This window comes from Melanotaenia boesemani, chromosome 1 (genome assembly GCF_017639745.1).
Source record: "Melanotaenia boesemani isolate fMelBoe1 chromosome 1, fMelBoe1.pri, whole genome shotgun sequence".
NCBI classification, from domain to species: Eukaryota; Metazoa; Chordata; class Actinopteri; order Atheriniformes; family Melanotaeniidae; genus Melanotaenia; species Melanotaenia boesemani.
In genome coordinates, this window is record NC_055682.1 from 24,792,504 (window position 1) to 24,806,182 (window position 13,679).

Below are 13,679 nucleotides of genomic sequence, written 5' to 3' on the forward strand. Positions count from 1 at the left end.
TTGTGCAGGTTATGCACAGTGCTCTCCCCGTCTCCAGCGAATGTTTCTCCTGTCCTGCGCACTCCTCCTCTCGGCTGCTGCGCTCTGGGGCAGCTGGCATTGAGATTGAGAGCCCTAACCACCACCTGTACCCCATCTTCAATCCCTCACCAGGTCATTAATGGCCATTGTCAGCCCAGATACATATTTTTTTATTTATTTTGTCAATAAAAATTATTGTGTTGTCATTGAGAATGTATTTTTTTAACCTTGTTCTGCAATCAGTTCTAATATGTCATACCCCTTTATTCCAGTTATCTGCTCCCCAGGAAGTGAGCTACATTTGTTGCTAAATATTGGTCAGAGGCATCTCTTCTGCTGGTCCTCCACCTGTCTTTTTTGCAGTGCTTTTATTCTAAGCAATTTTTCATTGGTTCTTTGTCTTATATCTTGCTACCTTCTCTTAACCCCAGCCGGTGTTCTTCTTGTCTTACTTTATCACAAATACTCATATTGAAGTCCTTCTAGTGACATTTAGATTTCTTTGCTGGAGCTCAACAATATTTTTATTTGCCTTTTCCACTTATATCTCTATCTTCATCGGGTTGAATTTCATTTTGTGTTTGCAACCTTCCTGCACTGCTTCTAAACTCGCCATGGCGAAACCATAAGGCACGATGAAACATCATTTGAAAAGTACAGTTTGCGCCTGTTATCAATTGTGCAATCATTCTTAGTTGATCACCCTCAAACAAAGTGCTACCTATTTGCTTAGGCACGCAATTTTGCACTCTTAATTACTGATCTTGGTAAATCAGGCCCTATGTTATTTAAATTTTGAATATGTCCACCTTATGGATATAATCAACTGTTTAATTTAGCACAGTAATATGGTGATTATGGCATTGTCTCTTGGTTTGAAGCTCAGAGCCTTCTGTGCAGATTGCTTGTTTTCCCTAGACATAGTGGATTCTCCAGCTTGTCCCCACAGTCCAAAAATATGTATATTAGGTTAATTGAATTTAAATTCTCCTTGGGAGTGAGTGTGAGCGGTTGTTTGTTTCTCTGCGTTAGCCCTGCGTTGGACTGGTGACCTGTCTCTTGCCTGATAGGAGCTGGGATAGCCTCCAGCCCCCCTGCAACCTTGCATTTGATTAAGCGGGTATAGAAAATGGATGGATGGGTGATTTTTTTATCTGCTCCTGAAACAACTGACATAATGTTTAAATAATCTGTCAATGTTGTAAAATGCTTTTTCAATTCCTGAAATGATGGCATTACTCTTTTCTCTTTAAACCTTGCATGTGGGTGAACTCTAGAGAAAGTAATATCAGGTGATTTTATTTCTGTGGTCATTAATGTCATTTCACCTGAATGTGCCCTGAACCATACATTCCAGGACATTTATGGCACCACAGGAGGAAGCATTATATTGTTTGAAGTACCCATCATCCCCTCAGGGGAACATGATTGCAATGACTTTAAGGCATCACTCTACTGCCATTAAAGGACTTGCTGTGCACCAGCTGAATGGCCCTGAAAACTCCCTACTGGCCTGCACAGCTGTAACCATGTATCACCTCAGTTCTGCCTGACACATTTGTGTCACAGCATCGGACCATTTACTGCAACAAATTGTAATACACTTTTGTTTGGGAGAATACACTCTGCTGTTAAGGTTGCTCCCCAATGATCCGACTATCAGCAACAAATTCAGCAGGGAATTGAGTAAAACTCTAAAGGGTTGCATAGAGCAAAACCCAGCAGGCACAGGACACATACTGCACACAGAAAGAGATGCTACCCCTAAATATGGTAATAAAGACACTATAACCAGAGGAAAAAGAGATGGGTGTCAGAAAAATCAGTTCCCAGTAATAGTAGTAAGTAAGAGGTGGAAATTAACAGATCAACCACAAACAGAGACATAACGAAGGAAGGAAGCAGATACGCCAAGATTATTAACATCAACTTATTGTCTTGATTGAAAGTGATAGAAAATGAGTCTGTGGTGGTTTATATTTATGCAAATCAATGCTAATAAGTTATTTGAATACATCAGTTTACTGCTGCAATTAATACTATGCCTTCCATTAAATAGGTACCTTCATTTCAAAATAGAAAATATTGGATTTTGTATTTAATGAACAAATGTAATTACTTTAAGATGTCATCGAATTAATGATATGGAAACATTTTAAGATGTAAGTTATTTTTTAAAATCTAAAAAAACATTTCTAGCCTTTTAGTTTCAGTATTAAATTAAACAAAACTACCTCCCCCAAAGTAATTTACCCCAAAATTAATTTTCAATAGATGTTAAAAAAATACAAAGATCATGAAAATCAAAGCCAGATAAAAATGTGTGTATTAGAGCTTTTTTGCTTCTTCTTCTTTTTGCTTCCATTAATGATTTCATGATCCCCCAAATTCACTTAGTATCCTTCAGATATAACACTATAAAGTGTAGTTCCAGTAGCAGTAGACTCAACAGTAACTTCCCACTTAGATGCTGTTGCTTTATTATCAATAATCAATCAATGCCATATTGGCTACCATAAAATATTTTAGGCAAACTAATACTTTACATGTACACTACCAGTGAAAAGTTGGACACATATTCACGGTGGATTTAATGGGAAAGTGTGTCCAAAATTTTGACTGGTACTGTATACCTTAACTGCATTTTTCTGTTAATTTAAGGCACATGTATAAAACAGCCCCACTAAGCACCATCTGCCACACAGTGAGTGGCTTGATATTTTGTGGTCTGGAACTTATTTCTAACAGGGGCAAGCATATATAGAAATTGTTAAAAAATGTGTACATTACTTTCCATTGAGATGTTTAAATATAAAAGGACAATCTGTGAATTTGTATGGAAGCTAGAACCCCATGTATATACACACTGTGAAGAACCCTGAATTAAAATTTTTAAGCCATTGGTATCTGATTATATTCTCTTCTTTTTCTCTGTTTCTCTTTGTGTGCATTTACTTCAACAGGAGCCTTTCTGTGTGAAGTTTGCATGGTTTCCCCGTGTATGTGTGGATTCTCTTGCCTGCTAATTGCTGGGATAGGCTCTGGCTTCCCTTTGACCCTGAATTGGACTAAGCAATATAGAAAATGGACAAATGGAAGAGGCCAAATGCATCCCTATGGGCATTTAATTCTTATTATGAATGCCATTTCATAAGTACTATACACTCAGGCCTGGCAGACCCAAGCGTGTTGTGAGGGTCTGCTGGGAACATCAGGCTGAGTCCCGTGTCAGAAAGAGTTTCAACTCCCATCTCCAGCAGAGCTTCAGCCATGTGCCAGGTGAGGTGGAGGATATCGAAACCGAGGGGGCTGTGTTTCATGCCTCTATTGTTGAGGCGGCCAGCCGCAGCTGTGGATGCAAGGTCGCTGTTGCCTGTCGTGGCGGTAACCCCCGAACTTGTTGGTGGACACCAGCAGTAAGGGATGCCATCAAGCTGAAGAAGGAGTCCTATCGGGTCTTTTTGGCCTGTGGGACTCCAGAGGCAGCTGATCGGTAGGCTAAGCGGAATGCAGCTTTGGCGGTCACTAAGGCAAAAACTCGGGCGTGGGATGAGTTTGGAGAGGCCACGGAGAAAGACTTCTGGACGGCTTCGAGGAGATTCTGGTCCACTATCCGGCAGCTCAGGACGGGAAAGCAGTGTTCCATTAACGCTGTGTACAGTGGGGATTGGGGGCTGCTGACCTCGACTCGGGACGTTGTGAGGAGGTGGAGGGAATAATTCAAAGGCCTTCTCAATCCCACCAACACGTCTTCTGACGAGGAAGCCTCGTCTGGAGACCTTGGTGTTGGCTCTCCCATCTCTGGGGCGGAGGTCGCTGAGGTGGTTAAAAAGCTCCTCAGTGGCAGGGTCCTGGGGGTGGATGAGGTCTGCCCAGAGTTCCTTAAGGCTCTGGATACTGTGGGGCTGTCTTGGGTGACATTGGGGACAGTGCCCCATGACTGGCAGACTGAGGTGGTGGTCCTCCTCTTCAAAAAGTGGACAGGAGGGTGTGCTCCAACTGCAGGGGGAATCACACTCCTTAGCCTTCCCGGTAAGGTCTATTCAGGGGTGCTGGAGAGGAGGGTCCATCGGATAGTTGAACCTCAGATTGAGAAGGAGCAATATGGTTTTCGTCCAGGTCATGGAACAGCTCTACACTCTCTTCAGGGTCTTGGAGGAGGCATGGGAGTTTGCTCAACTAGTCTACATGTGCTTTGTGGACTTGGAGAAGGTGTTCGACTTTGTCCCCGGGGGACTTCTGTGAGGAGTACTCTTGGGCCCTGATCTATTAACGCTTTGCGTGTACTAAAACAGGTGCAGACGGCTTTGCTCCGCTAAAATCGGCCCAAGCTTATCTATCGAAGCCGCAAACATGGAACTGCGTCAGTTATCCTGGCAAAACTGCGCCGCTCTCCACTTTGCGTTTCTGAAGCTACTGCATATGCATTATGGGCGTTCCGGCCAGAAAGTGCACATTAGTGGGAGGAGACTATGCAAATAAATCTGGTTTGCGCAGCAGTGGGATTCATGTAGCCCGCAAATAGTTTGCGGTGTTTATGTTTGCTCTAAAAATAGCGTTTCTGAAAAGCAGGTGCTAATTGGCACAAAAGTATACGCGCAATGGCTGCAGTAATAAATTTAAGGAGGAGGCACAGACACCATGAAAGGCGACTAAGATAATGCATTTTTTTCTATTATATTAATATATTTAGAATGCCAGAGAAGAGGATTGTGGAGACGATCCAGCGTTGCAATATTAGAATTGCTGGATAAGTTTAAAGACTTTATCATGCCTGTCTTTTATTATTATTATTATTATTATTATTATTATTATTATTATTATTATTATTATTATTATTTCTTTATAGCTTTTAAACCTTTATTATTTCTTATTTGTTCCTTGCATGTTTTTATATGTACAATACCTTGGTTCCTAAAGGTTGTTGTTAGAGTGCCTTATAAATAAATTGAACTTGAATATGAAACTATATTGCAGCATTTCTGGTGACATTTAGATTTTTTTCCTCGACTTCCGCAATATTTTTATTTGTCTCCTTTGTTTGTCTCAACTTCTATCGGATAAAAGTTAATTTTGCGTTTGCGGTTTCCTTGCTCTCCAGAACCTTACATGACAGAGCAAACAGCGCCGCTAAATCCTCATTTAAATACTGCTGTTTGCTCCGCAAATGATAACAGGAGCAGTCTTAATAGATCAGGCGCTAATCGTAGAAACATAACCAGAGCAAAACTGCGCAGCAAATGTTAAATAGCGCAGCAGTTTTGCCCTCGTCATAACTCAGCCCCTTGGAGTATGGAATGCTGGACCTGCTTGTACAAGCTGTCCAGTCCCTGTACGACCGGTGTCAGAGCTTGGTCCGCATTGCCGACAGTAAATCAGAATCGTTTCTGGTGAGGGTTTGACTCAGCCAAGGATGCCCTTTGTCACCGATTCTGTTCATTACTTTTATGGACAGAATTTCTAGGCGCAGCCGAGGTGTTAAGGGGATCCGGTTTGGTGGCCTCAGTCTCTGCTCTTTGCAGATGATGTGGTTCTGTTGGCTTTATCGGACTGTGATGTTCAGCTCTCACTTGGAGTAGAGCCGCTGCTCCTCTGCATCGAGAGGAGCCAGATGAAGTGGCTCGGGCATCTGGTCAGGATGCCTCTTGGACGCCTCCCTGGTGAGGTATTCATGGCACGTCCCAGCGGAAAGAGGACCCGGGTAAGACGCAGGACATGCTGGACGGACTACAGCTCTTAACTGGCCTGGTAATGCCTCGGGATCCCACCGGAGGAGATGATGAATGTGGCCGGTGAGAGGGTTTCCCTGCTTAGGCAGCTACCCCCGCGACCCGACTCCGGATAAGTGGCTGACGGGATGGATAGATATACACTGAACTGCTCTAACTTGAATTTAACTTGAATTTGACAAAATTTTGATTAAAGTTCCCTGAGATGTTGACGTGCACAGATATAATTTGTGTTGTGAGCTAGTGCTACACAAATAACCTGAGGTTCTTTGCATAGATCATGTGGGAATGTAAAATGCAAAAAGTAAAGGACTTTAAATAGTGGTTATTTAAAAGGACTGTATGATTTCTATAGGATCATTTAAATGCATTTGTGCACAACTTTACTTTTCATTATAAATATTATTTGTAGGTTTTTGTATGTGTGTTTTCACTGAGGGAGGAAGGTGTACACTGATGTTTTAATGGATACATCCATTCTCTGTTGTGCCTATAAAATGACAAATTAGCGTCTTTGCTTATACTTTTGTGTGGAGATAAAATGTGACACTTTTTTGGATCACTTTATGCATTTAAAATGTGATATTTTGTGAAACCAGCTGATTCCATGATAACAGCTTTAGAAGTTACATCACATCAGTAATATGTATTGTATATGTATTTTGACTGTACATTAATAATTGCAATTAGCTTAAAGTGAATAATATTGTTAATAATATAGAGTAATAACACATAATTGTTGAAGATTACATAATAGTAAGTTTCTTATCTTATATGAAATCCTGATCCTTTAGAAATAAGGTTAATTTGAGAAGTTTTGGATTAGAAGCACTTAAGCTCAATTACGCAACAGAGTGAGTGAGATGTAAAGTGCTCGTCTCTTTGTTCTCCAACAACCGAAAAGCCTTTTCACTCATTTCTTATTGCTCAGATTGTCAGGGGACCAAAAGTGGAAAGAGAATCAATTTGACTAAAGCTTAAAGAGTGATAAGATCCTGTATTGTCTTATCTAAAACAAGAGGAAAGTCTTTTGTAATGGCCTGTCACTATGTTCTCTTCTTTTAGATTAAAACATAACATTGGTTGTCACTATGTTATTAATTTAGATGGTATATGGCTCATAAACAACTCTTGATATTAACTCCATTTTTCAGGCTGGATTAGATTTTATTTAGGAGTTCTATTTTACTATTTTATAAATAAAAGTAAATGGTGATACAGGTGTACAAACATAAAAAAAGATAGAAGGGTCATCTTCGAATAACTTTTTAAAAAGATTTTTCTTCATGTATAAATAAAGACTGCCATAAACAAAATATCAGAGTAAGCTGATCATAAACGTGTATTAATAAAGGTGAAAAAGGGCAACAAGTCATTGGTCATCAGTGCCTGTTTGAAAAACAAATCTGCTATTTGGATGTCTTTATCTTTTTTAAATCAACAATAATAATAATAATAATAATAATAATAATAATGTCAACGCAGAATTGTATTCGTTTTAAACCAACTTCTCTATCTGCATGTCATGTAATTTTCATATTAAAATTAATTAATAAATACATTCAGAGCATATTCCTAAAAGCAGAGGTAGGAAACCAATAACAAATTATTTGATGGGTTCCAAATTAGTGGAATAGCTCATAAGCCCTCCATGGAACACTCTTAACACAAGTAATTATCCTGTAATTTTTAAAACATTTTCACACAACTAAAGATTAAGCATCCCACCAGAAGCACAGATTCACAGTTGCAAGTACAAGTCAATTAAGCACAATTCATCAAGCCAGTTAAACTTCTGTTTAAATCAATGAAACTCAAATAGGAAACAGTAATGACCTTCTAATCTGTTTGCTTTGTGTTTTATGTGAGGTTAACAATATTAACAATATTAACGTTTTGCAACCACATATAACATCACAGTTTCTTTCAAAATGTGATAAGCTACATAAAAAATAAAAATAAAAAAAAATTTCCTTAGCTCATGTCCAGCCTGCAATTGTTTTTTACCTTCTCATATACACTAAGCTCTCACGGTAAGAAAAAATATTAAGAAAACATTTTGTAGAACAATCATGGCAACTCATATTAGCAATAAAGCATCTAAATATAAAGACAGTGAAATATTAACAAGATTACCTTCGTCTTTGACCACCAACCAGTCAAACTGTGGCTCCAGGTCAAAGTCAGAGAAGAGGAGGTGTATGCGGCTTCCTGGTTCAGAGATTATCAACCACACACAATTAAGGTTGTTACCATACTCCTCTGGGTAGTTTGGAGACAATACAGTTCCAGATGGAGCCGTAAAGTTGAAAAAACAGGAGACTACAAAGAAAAGAAGAAAGGAGGATGACTGGATTAGTATGCAGACAGATATTGAAAGCACAAAGTTAGAAAAAAAAATGGTGGTATAAAATTTAAATGAAAAAGCAGACAGAAAAACCAATTAGCATAGCTGTAAAACATTTGTACTTACAAACACAACTGGGCTTATTTCCAGACCACTGGTTATTGTGCTGGCACGTGATGGTTTTCTCTCCTACAAGTTCAAACGCCGACTGGCAGAAGAAGGTCAATACGTCACCATGCTGGAAGCGATTGCCACTACGGCGACCGAATACTGGCACCCCAGGATCACCACAACTTCCACGGTCGATCTCTGTAGCATATGGAGAGTGACAGTTATGTTTCTGAGCTCATGATTCATGTGACCATCTGACACAGTGACATTCAGAGAAAGAGCTGCCTGCTTTTGTTTGGAAGGTGGGGATGAAAATTAATGACATACATTACTTTTTTTTTAATGAAATAAATCTATGGGTGTATCAGTAAGTGCTGAAATGATTTTGTACTTGGGTTATTTAAATGAAGGTTAGTACAGCATGTGCTGAGGAAGAAACCGAAAACAGAAAGTTCTTCCTCAGCATGGCTGGCTCCTTGATAAGATTAAGCTTAGATCAAAATGAGAAAAGAAATGTAGAATTGTAAGGCTCCTAGACTTTCTAAATGTTGGATGGAATGAAACTTAATTTGTTCTGTAAACACATAAATGAAAACATAACAAATCAGAAACTGTCTCATAGTTGCTCCTTCAGAACTGTCATTTTACAATAAGATACTAATTTCTGTATATGTTGCTGGGAAAATAGATTTATTAAAACATGTGCCAACACAGAAACATAGAATCTACCAAACAAACCCCCCCCCCCCAAAAAAACAGCTTCTACATTACTAATTCGCTTGAAATATTTGGTCACCTTTACTTCTACACAGGCTGAAACCTCTTCCATTAACTTTCTTGTCGTTCTCCAGGCTTCTTGAAGGATATTTGCAGGTTAACCTCTGGATGTTGGCTATTTCTTGTTCTGTTTTCTGTCAAGATGATCCTAAAGTGCTTTAGTCATGTTGAAGTATGAGAAATCATCACTCCATAAGGTCTGCTGCCACAGATTTTTATTCCAGTTTTTGTGTAATTTGGTATACCTCAGCCTTTTTTCCAATATTTCTTTCATAGATTCCAAAGATGGGCGGAGCCTCCGTGAAGTCATCCGTAGGTTTCTGAAGAGCTGAATTGAAGCTCATTGGGTGGTTCCCACTGTTGCCATCCTGGCAGTGTCACCAAGCGACAACCTCAGGCGGCAAAAGTGAAGCCTAGGCACTTCACATTTAACCCCTGGAGGTTGCAGCTTGTTTCCTTCCCATAATGCTTCCTCAACAAAGACCATTTATGATGAAGTTTGAGCAAGCAGCAGATTTATCAACTGAAGGACCAGATCTATCATTCAGATACCTGGCTAAATTTTTGCTGAATTTCTTTCTTCTATTTATGAAGAACTCCACTTGCAGACACTGTTCATCTATTCAAGATATATATTTTTTTAATATTTAGTCTCCTCAGATATTTTTAGGACACGACGCATATCATGCTGAGTGGCAAATTCTTGGCTAATAGTCCTTTTGGAATCACTTTGTCACTGCAAAAATACATGTTTATGTCTGTCAAACTGTGGGGAGATATAAATGAAGAATGGACAAAATGGGAGCAAAACTGCAGCTCTTAGTGACAGGCTGCTAATAATACCAAGAGAAGTATAAAAGAAAGAGAGAGAGAAACAAAGGTTTTTGGCTAATGTTGCTATAATATGTAGACACAACATTAAGTTATCCCTTGAGTTAGGTTGCTCTTGACTTGTAAGCTGTATATTAGGAAAAACAAAATCTATCCCTTTGAAAACGATCAGATATAACTCCCCCCATTTGGGAGTAACCTTTGAAAAAACTTTAAAGCTTAGATTTAAATCAGAATTGGGAATATAGAGATTCTTTTTGGAAGCAGGGAAAATAAAGTGAGAGCGTCTGTCTCTTATGTTCCTCAGCTGTGTTAAGAAATGATGTACAACCTGTGAGCAATTCACTAAATTGTTTCCTCCTCACAGTTAATTGCCATCAGGGTAATTGTTATGTAATTCCGTTTTAATTGTGAAAGGCAAAACAATAAATGGAAGTGCACAGGTAGGTGCAAACACACACACACATTAATCCATGCATACCCTTGAGGAGGAGGAGAAAATCAAAGGAAGCAACAGCGATGTCTGCGACATTATAGAAAGTGTAACTTCCCATTCTTCATACGTGGACATTTTCATATTTACACTTTTAAATCCTCCTTGTTCTTCTTTTTAAAAGGGCTTCTTCTCTAGTCCTGCTCTGTAACTCTGACTCACCAGCTGTGCTTTATTGGCATGCATGTCACATTAGCAGTACTTACGACCTGGCCTGTGATCCTATTCTATTCATTTGTGACTGGCTCTTAATCCTTTTCTTTTCCTAATGGGAGTGTTTTTTATGCATTGCTTTTCCACTACTCTCTTATTTTAAAATCTTTCATTCTATCAAACATCTGCTCTGCCAAGCCCCTGGATCTGCTTTGGGGAAAACAGATCCTGAGGTGAGTTATGTATGTGTCTGCATGTGCGTTTCTTCTCTTTTGCAATTTGGCTGGCTGTAAATACACCCACAAGAATAGAATACTCATAGAAGCATAGAGTGTTTGTGTGTGTGTGTGTGGCCCAGAGCTAGCTGTCACACAGATGATGAGTGTCAGGATGGATATCGGACATGTTGAGCCTCTGGTGTGTCTGTCATTATGGTGGTAACTGTCTCTCTAACTCATTCTTCTTTTCCTTTTGTTTTTGCTTTCCATTCTTCCATTCTCTCATTATTCTTCTTTTCTTTGTAAATCAACATTCTGAACTTATTGAAAGTCTAACATTTTTACCTTCTGTCATTTTCTGTCAGAAAGAGTATTGGGAGGTTTTCTGCATTATATGAAGGCTTTACATGCATTTCAGTGCTTGTTAGTCATATTTGATGTCAAGCAGTTATGTTTTATGTATGTATGTATCCATCACAACAAACTTAAATTTTGCTATCATCACATAACAAATACTCCATAATTAATTTGGTGTTTTTATTTTTTTTTTATTTTGGCATGTTCTATATATTTTTGTATAAAACAAAGTTTTCTACAAAGGTGCAACTATGATGGTAGCAGATGCCCTTTTTTATTTACTCTTAAAAATATTTGATGCAAGTTTGTAGTCAGTTGATAACCTGAAAATGTAAATATATTTTTTCAAAGTCACTTTTTGACAGCAAGTCGCCATCAGCTTAAAAATTTGGCAGAAGCATTTCAGTAAAAGCTTTAATTATCATAATGCTGTGTGTGTGTTTAGGATGTCAACAATGTGTCATTCCTTCTCAAGCATGCACATGCCAACATGAAAACACAAACACACACACAGCTGCAGTGAAAAACATGATGCTGTTTGAGAAAAATGATCACGCACTCAAGTGTACACGCTTGGTTTTTCTCTGTGGCTGAAAATCTGAGAGAATTCAGGGGGTGACACTGATCAAAGTGCTTAATATGGTGACATTATAAAATCTGACAGGATCACATATATCTATGCAAGGACACACTCACAAGGCATACCACAGGCAGCTGTTTACTTGTACTTGCGATAAACAAACTAAAACATTTTCTGGAGCACATTAAGCACCGTTTGTTGGCTCCTTCTTTTCTCCTACAATCTCTACTGTGTCCCACATTATTTTACCTTTTTGATATCAGGTGGGTCAGCTGTATATCTTTGCACCACTTGGGCCCAACTACAGTAAAAGATCCTGCTCTTTAGATATATGTCAAATACACAAAGTTAAAGTTAGCCTTTAAATAAGTTCCAGCATGTCATGTTGGACTGAATGTTCAGTGTTTCATAGCACACTCACAAATGCACTCTCCCTAGCTACTGCATATTGTTCCCTTGAACTGTTACTGACCCAGGGCAACACTATCAGCAATATAACTAAAGTAAACATGGCTAAGCAGAACCAAGAGCACGACCTTCATCCCTTTCATTCTCTTTGTGTCTCGCTCATGCACTCTCAGGCTTTCTGAGACTGCCTATTTCCTCTCACTCCATTTGTCATTTTGACTCTCTCAGTCCTCTCCTGTCAATGTTTGGTTGTTCCTCTAGGTTTTGTCACCATATTCATCATATTACCTGTCTCTTTGTACCAAATTCACCCCTACCCAAGCAAATTCAGTTAAGTTTAGTTTAGTTTTGTTATGCTTGATTTGAAGAGCTGTTTGATGTGATAAGATGTGTATGTGGATATGATGATATAATAAATGGTTTGTTACACATTATGCAAATTTAGAGGGCAGATACATCTCATTGTCCTCATAAATTACAGTTAGAACTTGTTATAAGTGCTAGCTTTAGCAAAATATTGAAAATATTCTAATAAAATTATATATCTAATTAATATATACAGTGCTGCTTGATAGTATTTGATGTTTATGTTTTACATTTTAGGATAAACATGGCAACGAAATCATTTACTGCAACACATAAATAAAGATCCTAACTTTAAAATAAAACAAAATAGTTACTCTTGATTATTTATCTTTGGAGCACCTTCATTCAAAGTTACCAACCTGAGTGGTAAAGGTTTGTAAATCACTGGGATTATATGTTTTGTGAAATTAAAAGTAAAATTAAAGTCAGTCATCTTTAATAAATGGATGATAGAACCCTAGTGTTTCTTTTATCATGTAGTCTCTCAAAACTTCACAGCATGTTTAAGCAAATGTATGATTAACAAGGAAGATTGTTGAAGACTTCCGAAAGAGCTGGTGGAGCTCAACAGGCTGAAGATGTTGACAAGACTATCTCTGAAGAGTTTCAACTGCTCCAATCTGCTGTCAGACAGATGTTCTTCTAGTAGAAGGAATTCAAGAGCGTTGTTACCTGTTTCAAGACTGTTTGACCAACAACAAGATCCCTGCAAAAGCAATATAGTCTGCAGGGTCACGAAGGAAGCGGACTTTACAAAGGCATTGATAAACTGCTAGGTTTAAAGAAAAAAAAAATCATGGCTCTCCACAAAGTGGAACCCACTGGAGAGACAAAAGCAAATAGTTTCACCTTAAACTACAACCTTTCTGGTTAGAGTACAGAAAAAAATTGATTAAAAAGCATTTTCCAATTTTTGAAAAATGGTGGGGGCTGTAACACAGCCATTCAACGCATGTGGGCTAGAATGCCTTGCCAGTGTTGATGTACAAATAAGTTTTGAATATACTAGTGGATTTCTAAAGGAAAATGTCAAGACATCAATCTGCAAAACAAATCTCAGCAGAAAGTGGGTCATGCAGCAAGACAACTACCTTAAGCACAAAAGTCATTGTACCAAAAATATCGAAAGAGGACTGAAGTTGATATTCTGCAATGACCGAGTCAAAGTCTTGACCTTAATCCACTAGGAGTGTTGTGGAAGGGCCTGAAGCGAGCAGTTCATGTGAGGAAACCCACCAACATTTCGGAGCAGAGGCAGTTCTGAGCAAAACCTTCTCTAAGATGGTAT

General features: G+C 38.7%; 1 protein-coding gene across 1 annotated transcript in view; it reads right to left on the reverse strand.

The window, feature by feature from the left end:
* The window catches only part of LOC121640431 (CUB and sushi domain-containing protein 1-like), a 344,948-nt gene that overhangs the window by 143,165 nt on the left and 188,104 nt on the right, over window positions 1-13,679 (reverse strand). Inside the window, exons 12-13 of the mRNA XM_041986178.1 lie at window positions 8,224-8,406; window positions 7,887-8,072 (exon numbers count right to left, since the gene is read on the reverse strand). Of these exons, the coding sequence (XP_041842112.1) occupies window positions 7,887-8,072; window positions 8,224-8,406 (369 nt within the window). The remainder of the gene's footprint in view (window positions 1-7,886; window positions 8,073-8,223; window positions 8,407-13,679) is intronic.